This window comes from Rhea americana, unplaced genomic scaffold (assembly GCF_003343005.1).
Source record: "Rhea americana isolate MKP2758 unplaced genomic scaffold, rheAme1 scaffold_15, whole genome shotgun sequence".
NCBI lineage: Eukaryota > Metazoa > Chordata > Aves > Rheiformes > Rheidae > Rhea > Rhea americana.
In genome coordinates, this window is record NW_028185594.1 from 3,562,122 (window position 1) to 3,583,841 (window position 21,720).

Below are 21,720 nucleotides of genomic sequence, written 5' to 3' on the forward strand. Positions count from 1 at the left end.
CAGCGATGGAGCTTCGCCTTCCTCTAAGCGAGAGGAAGGAGGGAGAGATGAGGAATTAGTTGTAGCAGACAGAAATAGTTGTAGCAGACAGCTCAGGAAGGGGAGAAATTTAACCGGAGAGCTTTGGCTTTGGGATAAGGAATAAGCTTGATTTGGCCTCAAGAGTATAAGCAACAGTATATTTTAATTTGAGTTTGGAATATGACTGAATTCTGAAACTTAGAAATGAAAGTATGAATGCACCTAGTTTTCTAGTCATTCAGCAAGAGTGTTTCTTTATGGTGTTCCTGTTTATCTGAAAGGGGAATGGAGACTGGATTATGCTGTCTGGCTTGTGCAGAAGTGTCTCAAGATTTGTTTTCAAATTGCTGTATTGAAGAGGACCTGGAAATTGAGTATGGGTCATCAGAAATTCTTTGGTCATGCAGGGAARAATGGTTTTAAAGAGCATGTGTTATCTTAACAATCATGGAGTGACTTAAAATCCAACACTTTTTGGCTTTAGCTTTTATACAGAAATACAACATGTTTGTTTATGTAACTAAACCGAATCTGCTGCCTGGGACCACTAGTAAACTACAGCTGCACTTAATTTGTTTAAACTGTGAAGCTGAGGTACTGGTCTCAGGGTTTATTGTTATTAATACTGTTGTTGTTATTATTATTATTATTATTATATAATTTATTATGAATACAATTTGTAATCTGTTGCTGTGTGAATGTTTGCCTTATTCTATTTTTTAAAATGATAGTACTTACYGCATTGTAGTTTTAGAGTTCCTAAAATTTAATTTTGAATCTGTGTCTACTGTTTCCTTACAATAGCGAGTGCTATTTTGTGGCACTGATGGAAGAGGGAAGTATCCATAATGCTCAGTGTTACAGCTGATGTACAGTCATATGTTATGAATAGCTTGATATTGAAGTTACTGTCGTAAAGCTAAATAATCCATATTTAAAACAGAAAGGGTAAAGGTGAGTTAAAAGATGCAGTTTCTGTTAAGATTTGGAATGTGCCTTGTGTCAATAGGGCACACTTAGCGTAGTCAGACAGCTTTGGATGGGTGTGTGCTTTATGGAGCCTTATATCTTCCCAATAGTAAGGGAAAGGAAGATAGGCAAGGAGGGAACTCAGACTCCCATTTGAGGGTGATACGGGCATTGCAAGCAGCATGCCTGGGCGGGAGCTGGGAGAGACCTGGGGCTGAGGGGTCTCTTCGTGTCCAGGGAAGCCGTTTGTTTTGAGACTGCTTAGCTGCAAAAGTATGCAGAAAATACGATTTCWCTTACTGAAGTCAAAATTAATAATGGTAATAAATTGCATACTTAATACTAAATGTATTGAAATACACATTCATATTATTGATTAAAGATGTGAAAATGTGTAGTGAGTTAGCCCTGTGGTGTGTCCGGTTTCATTTTGGCCTACCAGCACTTCCAGAAATCACACAAAATGGGTAATTTTTGTGATCAGTCGCTTTCTTCAGAATGTCCTCATGAAAACAAGCCCTGCTCTTGGTATCAAGATGAGTCACTCAGGCCAAAAAGCATGTTCATCTTTTGATTTTTTTTTTTTTGTGTGTGTGTGTTCCATCAATACTAGGGCACAAATTTATGTCTTGTCTTATGCCCGCCTTATTGATTTTCTGCATAAGTGGAGGTCAAAAAGATTACTTGTATATTAAAAAGAAAAAAAAAAAATCCTTGCCAGAAGGAAGGATAATAGCATTAGATCCTCTGGTTGCTACTTGGTGTCAGCTGCTTTTATTTGTTCCAGCTGTAATTACACCAAAGTAAACAAAGTTGGGCTGGGGGTGAATTTGGTACCCTTGCTCCAGAATTGGGTTAGTGCCTCTGTTAACAAAGCAACTGTGTTGCAAGTACAAACTTCTATTATAGATCTAGTGATTAGGGCTGCCACCAGTCCCAACCACTATAATTAATAAAATAACTGTCAGTTATGATCTTGTTCTCACTCACTTGCAGCTTGTGAAAAATTACTCTCTTAGATGGATATTCTCTACATTTGTTCATAGCAGTGTGATGAATTATTTTGGGAAGACTTGAAGAAAAGTCACATCTGTTAATTTCATTTTGAATAACATGAGAAATACTTTTCTCAAATCAGTAGAAATGCCAGTTGTCTTCCCCACCTGGRGGTTTTGCAGTGAGTGTTTTAAAGAACCAGTGTGTTACTGGAAGCTCCACTCTGGTCTTTGAGGTTCTCCCTAAACCAAGCACATGAATGGCAGGTGAAAGTCTAATTGGAGATGCCTGCGAGGAAGCTGGTTGGGAGCTGGTTGTAGTCTCTCTGAAAGGACTGCCATGGCTCCCGCTATTCCCTTGCAATCCTGSCAGAATCCGTACCGAAAGGCAGGTCTGCTGGGAATGAAATTCCTCCCCCCCGCTCCTCTTTGTGTCATTACCTCTACCCTATTCAGGCTATCTCTGCAGAGCCAGCCCAAGACATACTACATGTTAAGTGAAACTAATGTAGCGAGTTATTGTCTGCCCATCCTTCTCCTACCCCTCTTACCAAAACCCTGTGTCTGAGCTCAGTCATTTACATGCTTCAGGTAGGGAAGGCAAAGCAGTAGTAGTGATGGGGTGTTGCATCTTAACGAGCTTCTGAAAATAACGTTTGTGACCATATGTATGCTCACCGCATCTCATCCAAAGTGAATTTCCATACAGGCTGAATACGGGCTTGCTGAACTGGATTGGACAGGCAAGCAGTTGCTCAGTATGGCTTTGGGGGATATATCAGGAGAAAGTGGGGGGGGGGTTGAAAATTGAATTGCAAGAGTCTAGTTTGCTGGGCAAGTGCTGAAAATAGTGAAATCTGACCTCAGTGTGGAAGGAAAGGTTTTTGACAGAGGAAGTGCGGATGTAATTACATAACCACTACCAGTTGTAGGAACTAGCAGAAGTAGTCCAGTGTGGTTTTGTGTTCACTGTTGTTCCTTAGATCAAGCATATGGTTTCCCTGTCGGTTTGACAGCACATGCAGTCATGGATCCCTGCAACTACTTGTTTGTTTTGAAAGYGTGTGTCTCTCTTCCTGTTTGTCAGCAGTTTTCAGCTGACTAATTTAGCAGGAGTGAAGGTCTATATAACCGAGGTTGAAACCTTCTCGTGTCAGTACCTCAGTAAATGTACACAATCCCATAGGATGTAGTAACGGATCTGGTTGCTGCTGCCCCAGAGAAGCTTGTGTAGGAACTGTACGCCCCTCTCGGTTAAAGTACGTGAATCTCCGCACTGTGTTTTTGCAGCTCCCTTTACTCATTGCTCTTTCTTTTGCCTCATAGGCACGCCGCTTTTGGTGCGAAGGAGCAGTGATCCAGCGGTGGGCCTGCCTGCTGACTTCCACCCCAGCACTTCTCATCCTGGTGACCACAGTCTCAAACATGTTGTGGCAGTAGGTGTCATGTAGTTCTCATTTTAATGAGGGCAAAAACAGTTTTTATCTGTGGGTATAGAGCTGTTTTATAAGCTAAACGTATTTTGATCTGAAACAAAGTGCATCATACTCGTTTGCTGTAAAGCAGTGCATTTTCTCCCAACAAAATGGACCGGACACTTTAGATGATACAGTCAAGTGAAACTTTTCTTAGAGGGTTACTGAAGTCTCCTGCTTGAGTGGAACAAAGCCCTGGAATATGAACTGAACTCTTAAGAGCAAAATTAAGAGTTGCTCTTAAGAGCAAAATATGTTTCCTTTTAATACRCCTCACTGGTCTTGTATTCTTTTATTCCCTCTCTTGTTGTCTTATGGTTTTTCTCTCTTCCTTCAACAGCCTGTTAATATCTTGTAGGGTCTCTTTCTCCTAGATTCATATTTTACAATGTGACTCTTTGCTTATGAGGACAAATTTGCTCTTGACATTGTCATTACTAAATATTGGAGGAAAAACACAGTTAGTGGGGCAGTAATGCATAATCTGACATTATTGCAGGCTGTCTTCAGGCTTCCAAAAGTAGTGATGTCTTGGTGACACTTGGGCCACATATTTTACTTGGCAATTTTAGGGCCTGATGCTCCTTGTGAAGGGAGAGTGTTCTTGTGTTACTCAAAGATTAAACTCTGCCGAATCTCTGAATGTGTCATCTAGGATATATAAATGTATTAAGCAAAGCAGAGCATTTCAATTGACTTGGTGTTGGCCAAGAAAGCTCTGCACAGCCTACTGCTGCGCTACGTTGTACCAAATGAGCACTGGTTTAACTGAGCATGCAGTTACACCTGCCTTTTATTTGCCTGTGAAGCACATGCAAGTGGTTTTCCTTTACCTTGCCAGTATTGCAATTGATTCTCCATTTGCTTGAATTGATATTATTCATTGAAATGACCTGGTTTTCAAAACAGAAACAAACAARCAAAAAAAMCCCTCAAAACCCACCAAACCTGTGCTTTTAGAAAGGGGGAGGAAGCTTTGACCCAGATCAGTCAGTTTATGGCAAGGTTTTACAGGTGATCGTAGTGCATGTGAAGGAGCAGTGAAAGTGAACTGTGTTCAGGAACAGGGGCTGGAGGTGGGAACCAGCTCAGTTGAAGATGTTATATTAAAAAAAAAACACCTTGAGTTAAGTTGGACTGAGGTAAGTAAATAGAAAATCGGATGACTTGCGTATAGATGATGTTTCATGGGTCTGAATCATAGCTTTGTAAGTTCTGATGAACAACATTGGATTTTAGTTAGCTGTTTATTGTTTCATTTTGCATGGCCAGCTGTGTGTGCACCTGTAAATATTTAGTGTATGTCCTGTTTAACCTTGTCTTGTGTGTGGCGTTTGTAGAGTGGTGCAATTTTTACACTCGAAGTACATTATGGCATGGCAGGGTCCTGAGCTTTTGACAATGTCCTGCTTCGCTTGGCAGATCTGTTTGGGCTGAGGGGCATGTTGTGGGTTTGGGTTTTTTTTATTTGTTTTTTTTTCTTCTGAGAAGCCTGCTCCTAGTAGTTGCATATTCAGTAAATACTGACTTTTCTGATGAGGTGAAGTACACAGAAGAATTCTTGATTAACAGTACAGCTCTTAGTCTCTTTACAAAGTTGAGATATTTGCAAAGTGAGTATGTTGCTGTGTAATGCTTAAGCTGCCATGGGAGGTGAGCTGGTAGTTTATAATCATGAAATGTCAACAAAAAATGGAYGAAATGGTAAAATCACTGCATTTGATTCCAGGATGTTTTGCRTGTTTTCTTTTTGACAGTCATGGAAAGAAAGAAAGTTTTGTTTTCAACATAATATTAGCAACAACAAATGGACAATTTTATGCCATTATGTGGGGACTGTAGGCCCCAGGTTCTCAAAGCTTCACTGATTGCTGCAGGATACAAGAATCTTCTAGGGCTAAAGGAATTCTCCATGCCTAAAATAGAGAGCATTCCTCCTTCAGTCCTAGTGTAACAGGCACTTGGCAAGAGTGAAGACCGTCCTCAAATTTTTTTTTAAATGTTGTGTGATGAGTAAAGTTTTTTWAAAAAGTTGTCGTAAGAAATTTGTCATAAGAAAAATCTGTTATAGCAAAATACTTTATGCCACCTCTTATTTTTGCAACAGTACCATTTTGAAAACTCTCATCCTCAATCATACTGAAATATGCTTTGGCATAATGTATTGAAAAGTATAAGAAGTGCAAATAAATTAGATACAGATTGTTTTAAAACACAGGGAAGAATTGATATCTGACAAATGAAAATAATATGTATAAACAAGCGAACATTGCATTTTGAATATAGCCGTGCTCTTTCAGATAAGTTTTAAAGCAGTATTTTGAGAAAATGAATTTGTTCTTTATTTTTTGCTGGAAATTCAAAATTATTACTGTGTTTCCTCTTCTACAAACATACATTTTTTTTTCTAATTGCTTCATTGAATTCATATGTAAGTTGGAAAACTCAGAGACACTGAGGTTAAGTTGTGTTCAATGTGGCATGTACTAAAAGTTAAGCTTCTGTATTTATGCCACAGCTATCTCAGCTATCAGTTTATAATTGAAACCAACTTTCATAGTTAGTTAAATTGTTTTGGCATTTTTGGGCGTTTGACACATGTAGAATTGGCAGATCAGTTCTTTGTGGAAATTTTTAGTTGCACTGTATGCTATCTTAATATGATTTTGTGCTGATACACCAGTATTGGTAGTTGGCCAGATCTGATATGTGGTGATCATATGAGTCTTTGAAGACAATATTGACTTGTCTCTAGGAGAGTGCAGGACAGACATGTGGTAGGGTAGTACACAAAATAAAATAAGGAGCATCTTACTGCGTGTAAGAAAAGGGAATTCTTACCAAGTTCAGGTGAGGAGCCATTTGAGCGCAGTATTTATAGGATRTAAGCAGGGCATGTATTCTATGTTTGGATAGTGCTCCAGTGTCTCTTCATTTTAAGGAAGGTTGTTTGCCATACCATGCTTACCAGAAGGACATGTTTTTGAATGAACAGGTACTTTGAGGAGAATTGGTGCCATTCTTTTAGATGTTCCCTGACACTTATCCTGCCATAGTTAGAGTTTTAGCCCCAATTAAGAAAATATTTCTAGATCTGTCGAAAGCTGATAGTGAAGTCCAGCATCTGTTCTTTCAGACTGGAAGTCATTTAACAGATGGTATGGAATCTGAGTTTCCTTTCTCATCCAGACTTCCCCTCCCTTATGATAGCTGCCACCAAAAAATCTAGACACTATAATCAGACAAAAATAGGGATAACAAACTATGGAACAAAAGGTATTTCTCAGGGAAATTGCTAATTTCTAGAGTCAGTTGTTAAGCTTTTCTGACGAGTTACAATCATAGGGCCCTGGACAGGCATTCAGGAAATGCAAAGGTCCATCCCTGTGACTTCAGAGAGTTCTTCTAGGGAGGCATCGTTAGCCTAACACACTTCTCAAAATCCTGGGCCGTAGCATTGCTAGGACAATAGCTAAGTGTGTCCAACTGTGTCTTTGCTCTGACTAGCCTGCATTCACAAGGTGGATTATCAGGAGACATGAAATCTTCTGCTTCTTCCATATAGTGCTACCATGCTGTGTAGTTCAGRTGGTTGAAACTTTCAGAGAGGTGGTGTTTTGTTGCCACTTGATGTTTCCTCTGTGTTTTTCCCCTGCTCGCCAAGAAAAGATGCAGTTTCAGGTTCTCTGCATGAACTCGAAAGTTCCTAAGCAGATCCCCCTGCCCAAGCCCCAGACAGATAAGGATGAGATACAGCAATGCAGAAAGTCTGAACTGGAGGGGCTCTTGTTTGTTTTGAACTTTCTAGAGAGCAAATTAAATTTTGCTGTTCTTAGTCTGGTTTATCTAGGCAGTTAACTATTAATGTATAGCAGAAACATTTGAACTTTCTTCTCTGGAGCTATTACCTCTGTTTGGCACTCTTTTGACTCAGAGATAGACTTTCCTACTATCTTCAGACTTCATCCATCCTAACTATGGGTTCATGAGATTGAGACTGAAGAATATTCAGATCTCATTTAAGTTGGTGGGAGTTTCACATCTGTTTTGGTGAGACTGAGATTTCACCGCCTCTTGTTAACCTCCTGATCTGTTATGGGGATGTTGCATTCTGCATGACCTGCTTTTCTTTAAATAGCATATTTCCTGGATGAATTCTTTGGTTAACTTGGAGTTAATTAATAGGAATGAYTGATTAAATCGTACTTATCCATATTTAAAGATACTGTGAGATGTTGAAAAGATTGAAGGGCTGCTCCCGTGGCTCAACCCAGTCTCAAGTTTCAGCTAAATGCTTCTTAAACTTGACTATGTTTTATGCATTGTGGACATATAATTGGCAGTTTTGGATAGGTTTTATAGATAATCAGAGCATTATGTTTCAAGCCCTTCTTAAAAAGGGTCGAAACCTCCTCTGCTTCTTCTGGGTATTAATTGTGTTTGTAATGTCTTAGCCTTTCTGATTAAGTACCTGCAGATTAGCATAACGTGAGTATATGAAGGGATGCAGCTCTATTAAGTGTTCCTTTTACTTACTGTTTTATATACATGTGTAAACAAAGTTATTAGTGTTGTGATCAGAGCTTTTTTCTGGAATAAAGATCATCAATAGTACTTACAATGTGTTTGGGTGTTCTCCTATAAAGATAAAAGGCAAAAATGTTACTTCATATAATCATCCTATTTAAAAGCGCTGCAGGGCACCGAGGATCTTTGTTGACACTGTGATAGAATCACGATTGTAGAGCTGTAACTCCAGTAGTTTGGACTTGTTTCTGATAGGGCTACACCTAAGAAGATGCATTGCAATGAGTGAGGGTCTTAGGTCTCTTTTAAAAAAGATAAAACTTTTGTCCAGTGCTAAACACTTACTCACTCTGGCTAGGCCAGGTAGTTTTAATTTCAGATTCCCTTGTGCATGTTAGCATTTCAGTATGCAATTCTCCCATAACGGTGTGATTCCAGGAGCTGGGGTTTTGAGAAGGAAAGCRAGTACCATGGGAAATCCAGTAATTCTTCAGGAACTGGCAATGCTGGGAACCATTATGCACTTGTAATGCTTTGACCAGTGCTAGTCAATATATAACAATAAAGTAGCAAATAAAGTAGAAACAGCAACATATCTGAAATAGTAAAATGAGCCTTKTTGGAGGGACAAGACTGTGTTACACAGAAGTAATGTGCCTGTCATGCAGAATAGCAAGGTTTTGAAATTCTGGAAGGCATTTACTCTTCTTTCTAGTGAAAATTTTCCTATTAATAATTTAACTTGTTACTCTTGAAATCCTGCTATGTGGAACTGTAAGCAGGGATTTGGAGGGATTTGGAAAGAACTTTCTGTCATTTAGACAGTGGGAAAGCTCTGAACAGTTTGTGTTTTTTAAAACAGCGTTCTGGCTCAGAAGAATCCACTTTTAAAGCAACTCCTGCATGTCCGTGTATGCCGTAGAGCATGTACAGAGTATGCCTAGTCAGCGCGGGAGCTTGTCCAGTATTTCTTCGGGTGCCTGATGAGGTGATCGTGGGGACACTGGCAGCGAGCTGGGTTTGAGGGTGGTGGCACGAGGCGCTGCAGCGCCTGGAGCCGTGTGGCAGTCTCACACCACGGGAAGCCGCTGCTCTTAGTGAGCCCCTTACAAACCCGGCTGTGCCGCTAGCTGGGGCTGTCAAATTAACAGAAGCCATTCGCTCTTGATATTTTTCCTGTTGTTTTTCAAACCTGCACTGATTTCCCCCCCCCTTAATTGTACAGTGTGCTGTGGTATTATTCACCAAAAAGAAAAAGCTTTGTGTTGTCAAGAAAAAAAACTAAGAAATCTAAAGGGAAAATCTGGAATGTTTCAGCATGCTGAACTGATCCTCTGAAAAGAGGACAGAAGTGCCCTGTGGTAATTTCCCGTTTTGAGGGGGCAAGGAGGGATGTGTGGGGGGAGGGAAGAACTTCTTAGTGATTCCTAGCACAGCTTGCGTTTAAGAACAAGCGTATTGTTTCACCTGTATTAGACAAGRTGAGCAGTGGGTGTGATTTACATAGCTTCATTTGAGAAGGGTAAGTAGACTCTTTGTGATTKGTTTTAATAAGAACTACTGATGAATGCTGTGTGATACAGTATATAAATATCAGGGAAAAGTTATAATTGGTAAAAAGTAACTYGTTAATTTGTTGCTTTCTATAGCCTATTTCCAATGAGGGAAATGCAGAGTTTTTACTGAATATTCTGAATGCTGAATATATACTGAATACATACTGAAAGTACATATTATGAAAAAAAAATTCATCGTTTTCTATCRTTCTGGAATTTACCAGATGAGTAGGGGGCTAGGTTTTGTTTCTGTTTTAAAATATGTTATGGGTTTTGGCTGTGGTTTCCGAGACCCGTGATTGTTCGGAGACCTCCGCCTTTGTCCTCTGCCTCGTGCAGTCAGGTAGGTGTGATTGCAGATGATGGAAGATGCCTGTGAGACTTAAACTTTTCCTTTTTCCCATGTGGCCCATCTTACAAAGACCATGGAAAAATTATAGGGTGGAAATAAGAACTGCTGACAAAAAGGGAGAAGAAGGTGATGCTTTCAGTGCTGTTGACACATATTCATCTATAGCCCCATCTTTGGGGTCCTACAAAATACTGTTATTCCATCTGGAATCACTTTAGCAGGCAGTTTACACAGCAGGCTTCTTGCACTGAAATTGGAATGAAACATTAGGAAGTTGCTTGCATGTCTGACAGCAAAATTAAAAGTGGAAGATGACAGTCAAYATGGCTTATGCGTACCGTTTACTGTCAAGCTCTAGAAACATTTAGGTAAAATAGAATGGATTCTGAGTGAGTCAATGTCCTACTGATGCACATATCATTAAAATATATAAATAACATTTTCCTTGAACACCGCAACCCATACGTGACTGAGAATAATGGCAGCCTAAACCCAAATACTGCTGTGGCATTAGGAAAAACCCTCTAGGGTTTTTTAATACTTCATCTTTCAGTGCACTGAAGTATGAGGCTCCTCTCATTCTGATTAGTGTCTCCACTTCTGAAAGTGAGATCGGTGGCTTTGTTTTTCTTACAAGATCGATGGTTATTTGTACTCAGAGAAGTTGTGATTATTTAAGAGAGGCCCCTTAGATATTAAATTACCTATCAAACTAGAGACACCTTATCTCGAGACTTGTTCTCCTGTATAGCTGGTGACTCAGCTAATCTGGATTTACATTTTTTGCAGTTATTATTATAATATAGTGCTCTTTGAAACCTAGAAATTCGCAATTTTTTTCAGGTCAGCAAGTCCCCATTTGCTTTGTGCCTATAAAGCAGTTCCTTGTGATGGCAATTGGAGTGAAAGGAGGAATATTCTACTGCTCTTGTGTCCTGAGCACTCTTGAGAGTTGCACATGTTTGATTTGTTGGGATTGGAAGTAATAAGCTGAAACCCCTGGGAATATAGACTAGAATAGTGAGGGTGATTTAACAAGATTCAAGATTCAAATCAAACACCTCAACTTTGGTTTTTGTCAGTGATTGCAATATTGTATAAAAGGGAAAAAAAAACTCTGGCTGTCAAGAGAAATCTTACAAGAACAGCTGCTCTCATAAGACTCTTTWCTTGAAAATCAAGCTTATGTAGTGGCTTGTGGGGTTTTTTCATTTGTTTAATTGTTTTTAGTACTACTACTAAGTTTTGTCTTGAATTTGCCTTTCTTAAATCTAGGTTTGAATTAGAACATATGAATTTCCAAGTTCTCTAAATAATTCAAGTAAAACAGCTCTCTTGCTTGCRTTAGTCCCAAGGTGCGTTCATAATACCTCCAGGTTGAACTGCAGCACCTACTGTGACTGGCCGAGGGCCTGTCATGGTATCTTAAAAAACTTGTGGAATTATCCTCCCTGCTGGCGTCTCTGCTACTGTTTATTTAGCTACTGGCGAAAGTAGAGTAACATGAACTTGAATCTTAAATAAGAAAGTTGCTAGGCTTTTTGTAACATACTTGTTCCACTGACCTGCATAGTGGTATATCTGAGGTGATTATACATTTAACACCTGTGGAGATAAATTGGATTTTTTTTTTTCTTCCTTTCTTGTGCTATTTTTTAGAATTACCAGGTCCAATCAGTTTCACAGCATACCTGTCAGCTTTACGGAGAGGAAGGGAAAATCCTTTTCAGCTGTCCTCATCTCAGGCTGAGAAATGTGGCAAATGTTCTTCAAATCTGGAGTTCAGCTCCTTTTCCCTTCCTTCCCCAAAAAGTGGGGAGGGGGAACCCACCACCTCCCATTCTTTAATACTCAATGTAAGCCCTTCAGAAGGCAGAATAGGGATCACACAGAAGTTCACTGTTTTGGGCTGAAATAGGTTCCACAAGAAGCACTGCTGAGCTGGATCCAKTTGTTATTCATCTACTCATTTTTTGAAAATTTTTGTAATTTAGAAATTATTCTGTAAACTTTGGGGTAAAAGAAGAAGCAAATTCCACTTCTATCCACTCTGTTCTGTCTCTCTTTGGTTCCCAATTTTTAGAAGTGGAGGCAATCGCATACAGAAGACACTCCCTATCTTGCAGAAGAGAAGGGGCATTTTCTGGATTGCTATTCATAGAAGTAACCAGACTTTGCTAGGAAGGATACTTCATGTTCAAATTGACAGTCTGATTCTTATACAAATAGGGAATCTCTAGGATATGTTTTGCTCTTTGTAGCAGCTGAGAACACAGCAAGAAAATGTCGGCAGCAGAAATATTTTTAAATTAGGGATTACTGTGTTAATTGTGATAAGAAAGCTATCCTTGGGTTTGCAAACACAGTGGACCCAAATGGTTGTTTAATGTGCAGCATTGAGGCTATGCCTTTTTACCTTGCAACATCTACTTTGTATGTACCTGTCACTTTCAAATGGCTGTTTTGAGCGACGTTGATGACACTATTCTGTTAATGTCATCAATCATATGAACACTGATATTAACAGGTAAAGAAAGTTCATCAGAACCAGCTGCATGCTCTTATAAATAATCTGTTGGCATAATGCCATACTTTGAAAAAAATTTAAAAAAAATAATTTTATGTCCTTTGAGGGAAATGAGTTTACTGCCTATTATGTGTATTTAGGGTTATATAGGAAATGTATAAAACATCAAATTCTTCATAATAGTTCCATTGAAAGTATTTATACGTAGCGTCTAGTGCCATTTACCTTTTTACACAGATTTAACATGCAGGTTCTAGTCTTACAGTAATTTAATGTTTTGTTAAAATGAGTTAATATTTAYAATTCATTTGGTGATATAGTTATGACAACTATTGAAATTCTTCAGGTTTTTCTCATATTAATTGGTAAGATAACTTCAGGTCTATCTTTCTATGCAATTGTTGCCAGAATGCATATTTAGGGCTCACTGGCAACTCTGGGTTGCAGATAGGTATGTTTAGTTTGCATTGGAAAAACTTAAATGAAAAAATATTCTCTGATTCAATGCATACAACTTATAATCTATTTCTTTTGACTTTTAAATAGCTGAAATAATAAATCTAGGCTTTCGGTAAACATTCAATAAAATGGTACAAGTTAGAAATAGAGTTAGAAAGCAATTTCATAGCACTTGTCAGTTCTTGGAACTTATATAAAAATATATATTTGTATATATCGATATATATACATATATATGCACGTGTGTGTGTGTGTTTATATATATATTTACGATTTTTTTCCAAGCAGAAGGAATAAAAATGCCTCTGCTCTGATCATACTAGAAGATGCTTTTAGTGGGAAGGCATGTCTTTGCAAGGCAATATAAGTGATGCTAGCCATTGGTTGGCACATACAGTGTCTATGTTCATGTGCTGCCCTTTGCTAACAATATGAGAGAATTGAAATTGCATCTCACGTGTTGCTGTAAAAAGAAGGGGAAATTCAGTTCACAGATAATGAAAGGGTGTCTGTCCAAAAGCAATCAGAGACTAAAAATTGGAAAATAAAATTTGTTTTCTAGCAACATGGAAATTAGCGCAGCCAGTTTCCAGTTGCAGCCCAGGCAGCCAGCGCTGGTTTCTTCTCCCTGTGCTGCCGGGAGCAGGCTCCTTACGCCCTCTCTAGCCCCTCTTCAGCAGCAGTGTTTCGCAGCCAGTGTGGGCTGCYGTGTGCCAAGGCAGCGCCAGGCTGGGCCCTCGTGTGCCGTGGGGCCGCCCGCCCCGGTGCTCCCCCCGGCTGCCACCGGCCTCGGGGCAGCAGGTGCTGAAGGCAGCGTGGCCCTGCTGCTTGGGCTGCTTGGGGCTTTTCCATCGGCCCGTCTCTTCRGAAGTGCTGGCAGCCTGTTCTCCTGCTGCCTGGGCTGCTGCCTCGTGTGCTCCTGTGCTCCCCGGCTTGCCCTGGCCATCGTGCGGGTGCTGTGCTTCTCGGCTTGCTCGCAGATGCTGTTTTGCTTCCTTTCCAGGGTGGCGTAAGTTCCTTCCTCCCCAACAAATTCAAACCATCTCTCCTTGGAGATGCTCCAAAGCTGCCTGGACACAGCGCTGGGCAGTGTGCGCTAGGCGACCTGCTTGGGCAGGGGGTCGGACTAGGTGGCTCTGCAGAGGTCCCTGCCAACCCYGGCCCTTCTCTGAYGGGGGAGAACKCTGAGCTTTWGTATTGATAATTCTCGTGCAGTTTTGAAGTGAAAAACCTCGTTGTACCCTGAAACTGGTGAACAGAAAGCTCCTCTGGGGGAAGACAAATTGCGTCAGGAGTGTTCAACCTCTAGTCTAGTGTGTTTTCCCTCCTGTGGATGGTGCTTGTGGGTTCATTATAGTGTGCTCTCATACGTCGTCATTTCTCTCAAGGCTGTTGTGTCTCCCAGTGTAAAGCAGATTGATGCTGGCACATTTTTTTCTATTTTAATTTTCCAAAGTTGTCACACTGAAACTGTTCCTCATGTTGGAAGTGATTTGAAGTGAAGAGATACAAAGAGCTAAAATAAAATTAAAAAGGAACACGAACAACATTTCATTTTGGTGTGCCTTTTTAAAAATCAGCTGAATGGATGGAGTACCCTTGTGCCACTGTAGTAAGTCTGCAAACATTATCCGATCAATCTAAATTGAGTTAGTGTGTATGTAGTAAGCAGAAACAGGTGAAAATTGGTTTATCCATGCCCAACTCTTTCTATTTGCTTTGAACAGTGAGACACAAACTCATTTTTAGACCTGATCAGTTTTGTTTATTTTCAGGGAGGGGCAGAGGCAGAACATATGCTATATCTACCATAGCTGGTAAACCAAGAAACTCTGTGGAGTCCTGGGTCTACTGTGACATTTGCAGATAAAGGTAGCGAGCCCTACTTCAARGAAATCTGAAGTGAATCCATGAGGAAGAACAGCAGCTATCCTGGCTATCCCTTTAGTTCCATCTTTAGGGAAAAGAAAAACAATTTTCTCTGTCCTTTCACTAGCAAAAGGAGAGAAGTTGTTGCTTATCTGGAATATGGCTTACAATTTTACTGACAGTTGTATAAATCTTTTTTTTTCCTTTCTATCAACTATACTTTTTTTTTGGGGGGGGGGAGGAGGAGGAAATTAAATCTGTGGACTCCCCAAACTTTTCCAGTCCGTGTGTATTGAAGTTAAGCCTGCTTGATAGAAACCTAGCTCTTCAGTTATTTTTATGAACTCTTAAAAGTAGTCAAGCAACTTTCAAGGTCTGTTGACCACAGATTGAAGCCATTGTCTACAGCAACGGAAAAGATGAAGTGCAGCTGGTAAATAATACTCACCATTACAATTGTTGGGTGCACAATTCCCATTAATTTTTGATTTAAAAGGAATTACAAATCCATGAACCTAGAACTTTGGGACCGTGTAACATGTAACAGCTTTATGCAGATGGAAGAGCCTTTTATACATATGCACACACCTCTTCACCAGTGAGAAGTAGGAGTTGCACAAAAGAAGCATGATTTCTCCAAAGAACGGGATTCTTTCCTGAAAATGCCAGACTTGCCTATACAGTAGTGACTTGTATTGTCTTTCCCAACAGAAAGGTAATTGCCATTTTCTTTTCCTGTGCCAAGAAGTATTAACACCATCTCAAAAGATAACCAAAGACCCAAGAGACTTTGAGTGGACTTTGAGTCATGCTGTTAATCTAGCTTGAAACCACCTGCACCTGAAAGTGAGTGAGYGTTTTCTGGGGAGTACATTACCTGCTTAGAGAATGATAATTGTAGGGCTCCAAAAACAACAAGCCAAACCTAGGGCTAGAAATCCMGTGTTGTCTTTTCCACTGATTTTAGTGTGCTCACAAGTGGTAGGTTTTGATGCACTTAGGTCTTACGACTTCAGTACCTGTTCAGGCTGGATGCTAAAAAAAAAAGAAATCTTTCACAAAGACTTTTTCTGTCACTCAGTCTGAGCAGAGAATTATTTAAAATATTCCATAAAGTTTAGTTCACAAAGTACTGCTGACATCATTTCTGCTCTCTCTTAGCAGCAAGCTAATTGAGAACCTGACAAAAACCATTCCGCAGTGCCACTTGCCGGAGTCCTGAACACTTCTGAACTGCGCTTCTGATCATCTTTGCCATTTGCCTCGAGAAGGAGTTTGTCTTTGTGGGAAGTACGTTGCGCTACTACGTTCTCTGGCATTTAGCACTATCAGTTATCAAGCACGCCCCTTCTGCCTTCAAGAGGGTTGTAAAGATGAATGAGAAATACCCTGAAGTATTCAGGTTCTTTCCATCAAACTGAACTTCAAGGTCTACTACYGTTTCTGTGTCATCTCTCACTTCAAAGGTATCTGCCCTTTGGCTTTTAAGTTGAACTGTTATTGTTGGGGCCCTTTTGAGTTGCCTGAGGCCATCAAATGTCCAAATAGCCATAACAACAGAAATAATATTTGCTTTCATGTGATAAACAGTTCCTGTTTGATTGCCTCAAAGATGTAAGACAGTTCAGGCTTGAGGAAAACGAACTGTTCAACCTGTTCTTTCAGCTTGCATTCAGCTCCCCAGATGCCTGCATTTGTGATCTCAGGCATTGTGGTTCTTGTAGACATTGCAGTGGGATACAACTGTGGCAGTTCTGGCACGGAGGAAGCATATTTTCTGCTCGGGTTGGGTATAACTATCACTGAAGTTGTTCTAGTTAGGCTCCTGTTCAAGTCAATAGTGTTCCAGTGATCGTTTGCTAACTAAACTTGTTGCCATTGAAAATTACAATCATTAAAACAAGAAAGGGAGGGAATATAGCAAATGGGAAGCCTCATCTCCTCTGCCTTTTAGAACTTGGACTCCTTTTGTGCTCTCAGCACTGTGCTGTAGACTGCTCATCCCTGAGGAAAAAAAATGTTCAAACCTTTTTTGTTTTTTTCTTTTTTACCCTCCGCCCCCAACTCCTCTGTTTGCATGCAGCTCCCCAGATGCTTGTGTTTCTGATCTCCAGGCTTGATTGCTCTTTTACCATTACACAAGAACAAACATGTACTGGAGAAGTTCTGAATCCCTTAAACTGCAGCATTGCATCAGTTTAGCAACACAGATCAGTCTTACACTCTTACTCCATTGTTTCATGTATCAAGTACTTCCCATTAAAATATGAAGCCTAATTCACAATCTTTTTTTTTTCTTGTTGAAATGTAAAGCCTGACATGAGATTATGCATGGCTCCTTGGAAAAATGCCATTCCCTCTATGATCCTCTTTTCTCTTGTGAGCTACTTTTGTCTAGGATGTATTGCTCCTGCCTGCAGGATATACTGTTTCAAGGGTCCTGGACTATTGTGTTCATTCTCAGAAGAAAGCAGTGAGCACTTTCTTCAGTTGCTTTTGAATTTGGTAAAGTCAATCTCTGACTTGGCTTTTCTTTAGGAAAGCCTACCTTGTTCCTTCCATCACAAAGTAACTAACTGAAGCTATTTCTTTCTACCTCTTCTTTTTATAAGAGAAGACAATTTCTTTACTTTTGAATACTAAGAAAGTATTGCAGAGAGCTGGAGTCATTAAATATGCAGACTAATAYTTCATAGTATAAGTAAGGATGCAAACAAAGTCTGGCAGTTTGCAGTGCTTTGGATTGTTATGATGCAAAATTCTTCAGAAAAAGCTGWACTTCCCTATGTGATATATGAGAAACCTCACAGTACAAAAGATCTTAMAAATTTGCTTTTCTAAATAGAAAATATCAGTGGATTTAGCATAGGTCATACTGTTTACTTAAAAAACAAAAAAAAACATAAATGCTGCTGGTCTCTCAGCTTTCCTGGTTGTGGAGTATTTCTGATTATAATGAGACCTGGATAATTCATGTTGGGTTTATTCATAAGTAATAATATGTGAAATATTTAACTGGTAAACAAAACTGCGCTGTACTCTATGTCTAGGCTTATTGAACTGAAGTTTTAAAGCCTACATAATTCATATACATAAAAACTTTGTTAACTTACAGTTGAATTTGCTCAAATTTCCTGGCAACACATTTGTTAAAAATCGAAGAACTTGCTGGTTACGGACATAATAATGTTTAGATCAACCTCACTTCACATACCTTAGCTCAGAAAGATCATTAAGTACTCAGATGTCCTCAGGCTTCTTGTCAATCTTTTGTGCACCTATCAGACTCCTCAGGTTGCGTCTCAAATAGAGCCTTAACTCTGACCTTGGCATTTGCAGGGAGCAGTAAAAAATCACGGCCTCCTAGAAGGAGGAAATCTAAGGAAGATGGCGTGAGCCTTGGGAGGGGTGGCTGACAGGAGAGAGGTATTTTAGAGGTCTGGAGGAGTTTTGGATGRACCTGGAACTTGCATGAAGATTTTTTTTTAATGCACATTATTTCTAAGAGTGTCTTCACTTGAGTCATGTTGTATTGGCTTATGAAACAGTTTTATACTATTTCTATTTATACTATTATACAGTGTTCTATACTATTTTCTGAGCTGACCTGGTTCCAGTAGGTAACAGAGAGCAAACAGCTCAGCTGAGGGCAGGTACGGAGCAGGGTACAGACTGAACACCATTGTTTCATGCATCACAACAAAAATGGGTCTTCTATACGGAAGTGCACCTGAAATTAGAGGTTCATAAACCTAAAGCTTTTCAGTCTTGCTGAACATGAACAAGCATTTTGTAAGTACTAACTGAGTGCCTGAATTTTGAATTTCTTAAACTAAAATGTAGAAATTTTTAAAATACCATTTATATTTGTTTTGAATGTTTCAAAAAAAGTCTCAGCATTGAGCAGCATACGGAAGTAAAAGCTGCATATCTGGTAACATAAGCAACATCCTTATGTATTAGTGCATTAATCTGTTTTGCRTGTTACTTTATAACTTGTTGGAATGCTCTGATTTGTTTTGCTTTGATTGAGACTTTAGTGTGGAGGGAAGTAGTAGATAACTACTTTTAACACATGTCAATTAAATTGTTTGGGGATTCATTTACTTTCCTGCCTGGTGCCAGACTTYTGGCTACTGAGTCTTTGCAGTAAGACTTACCATGGTTCCTCATTTGAAAAAACTAGAAACAAGGGAGCTATTTTGTCATGGTGGGTAGCTTCTCTGCTTATCTGGAACCAGCTTGAGCATCTTCTGTGAAGAGGTTAGGAAATGATGAAGCTACATAAAGGCATTAGAGAAGAGACACATAGCTATTTCCTTTCACTTTTTGGCACACAGATATGTACTAACATGTCCCTGGGATATTCTGTTCATAGGAAACCACTAATGCAAGTGATAAAGTTTATTTTAAAAGAGGGGTGCACAAAGTCAGGTGTTTGTGCTAGAAACCCTTTTTATTACTGACTCTTCTCAGGGCTCACTCATCTCCTGTTTTCTCAAAAGGAAAGCAGCAGGTTTTGTTTGTTTAGGGATGCATACAAAAAATAGAAGAGCTGATAACTTGCATTATTGTCTGTCTTACAGCGAATTACTCATTTGCTCATGTCACTTGTCATGCTTGCCTACGCAGCTGCAATGTAGTCTCTGACCTTTATCTGTGCAATTAAGGATGCAGCTATTAGTTAACAACTATAGACCAATTAAGTCCCTCTATAATCTCACAAAAACAATTTCAGTCAATAAATGTACCTTTATAATGTGAAAGCAGAGTTGGCTGTGTGATTCCCTTTGCTTATTTATTTTCTCTCAAAAAAAAAAAAAAAAAAAAGTCACTATTGTGAGAGCTCTTACTCTGCAAGACTGGCCCCCTCTTAATCTCTGATAAGCAGATAAAACTGTGCAAAATATTGTTCATTATAATATTTTGAGCTTAATCTTCTATGTGACTTTTATTATTGCTGTACTATTTTATTCCCAATGGATGTGATACATCTTTGATTAAGAAATATTGTGTTCCCTGCTTTCTTCTAGTCATGTGGTAAGTCCTGCTTTCTTCCAGTGCAAATTTTAGTGCTGTCAAATTATTTAYTAACCAGTGCTGTTATTTTAAAAACTAGTTCAGATCAAATCAGATCATTTTATGAAAGATTACTTTCTGGTGACTTTTTAAAATCCTAGGAGATATTGAAAATACCATTATGATTCATAAGGATTTGTTGGAAATAACAATATACTCTCAGGTGATCGGTCTCTGGTTTAAATTACCTACTAGGTTTAAGATAAGCCGGTGATAGTAATGTTTTGGCTCACARGAGTCAACTCAGATTTATTAATAATATCCATTCATAAATTCAGGGTAACACTGTGACTGTAATTTCAGATCCTGAAATAAGGTTTTGTATACAGTTGCACAGAATTAAAACGCTACATGGTTCCCTTAATTTCCATTGAGAATTAGGATCAAGATCAAGGGCTTTATGTAGGGCAGCATGTTTTCTTACATTCAGATGCAGTTCTCAATTCCTTGAAGAGATTCACACAACATTTAACCCTTGTTCACTTGTTTGGTCCTGTCTGGGTTAAAATGTTCATTCAGTTCCTTAGGAGCATCTTCAAGAGTAGCAGCCTGTTTTTTTCTGTGACAAGTTTGTTCTTGGGCTTAGGATTAAAGTATGCAAAAAGAAAAATATGGAGCACCTCCAGAGTGCAGAGGGCTGGCAAGACTGATGTGCGTAGGTTTATTGCCAGGCTAGCACCCTGGTTTCCTGGGCACGGGGCGAGGAATGTTTAGTTGAGGATGAGGGCTCAGCAGTGTGACTAGGGGATGCTCAGAGCCCAGCACTAAGAGGGATTTCGACAGAAGTAATTCTGCTCTATGCTGAGATGTGCTCTGACACTTCCACAGGGTCTTTGTCACCAAAAAAGATTTTGGAAGAAGTTTACTTGCAACTTGAACATCCCTCTTCCCCCTAAAACCCACTATTGTACAGTTTGTCTGAGTTTAGGGAGAAAATGGTGAAACATTAGATGTCTGAAGGACATTTTAGGTGTCTGATGCTCAGACTGTTACCAGCAAGCCACTTAGACTGAAGCAAGCTGATAAGTCTTTCATTAACTTGATACCTGAATCTATTGAAGAATAAATAAATTTGCAGCCCACAAACTTAAGGGGGAAATACTTAACTCTCAGCAGGAATGAAAGTGCCTTTAATCTAAACAAGCGATGTGATTTTTAGTACTTTGTGTTCAAGGGCTGCATTCCAGGCTGAGGAGGCGCTGAACTAATCACCAGCTCTGGTTCCCTGGCACGTCCTTGAGGCTTCCTGGGAAAACAGTGGAGGAGTGGGTCTCTGAGAGCATTCAAATACACACCAAGTTATAGACAAGGGGTCTCATGGGGCTCTGGGCTTTGATTTGCATGAAGATCTCTGATTTCACAGAGTATGGTAGGCCATCTTCCACCTTCCCCAGGTTGCCGGAGAGGGTTTTTCGATACCTCTTGACTGCACCATATTTTTCAAGAAATCAATTCTTGTGTCTTGACAGCACTGTATCCATCACTGGTCAGTCTGCATGGCACTGTTAGATACAAGCAGGAAGTTTTAACTATAGCAGTAGTGTCTAAAGGGGATCATATGGTTGAAACACAAGGCACGTTGGGGAGTTTTATGTCCAAGCTCTTTAATTGCCTGTGCCTATTCAATATTCAACGCCTGGCAAGGGCAAGCGGTGCAGGATGTGCACCTCRGACATCTGGAGAAGAAAGCTTCTGAGTTATCATGCATGTGCCTGTTTGTATAAGTAGAAAACCAGGATAGATCTTAATATTTTTCTGCTTAACACRTTTGGTTAATAATGTTTCCCCAACACCTTTTTTCTTTTTTTTTGGGGGGGGGGGGGTGCTGTTTGTGCCCTAGGCCACTGTACTGTGCAGACACGGCTATGCATACTAGTATAGGAAATGATTT

The 21,720-nt window shown here is 39.6% G+C and overlaps 1 protein-coding gene across 1 annotated transcript in view; it reads left to right on the forward strand.

Annotated features, from left to right (window-relative positions):
* Positions 1–21,720, forward strand: part of PARD3B (par-3 family cell polarity regulator beta) — a gene marked incomplete at its 5' end in the record, with an annotated part of 417,421 nt that overhangs the window by 147,624 nt on the left and 248,077 nt on the right. Inside the window, one exon of the mRNA XM_085299549.1 lies at positions 3,312–3,421. Coding sequence (XP_085155675.1) covers positions 3,312–3,421 — 110 coding nt within the window. The remainder of the gene's footprint in view (positions 1–3,311; positions 3,422–21,720) is intronic.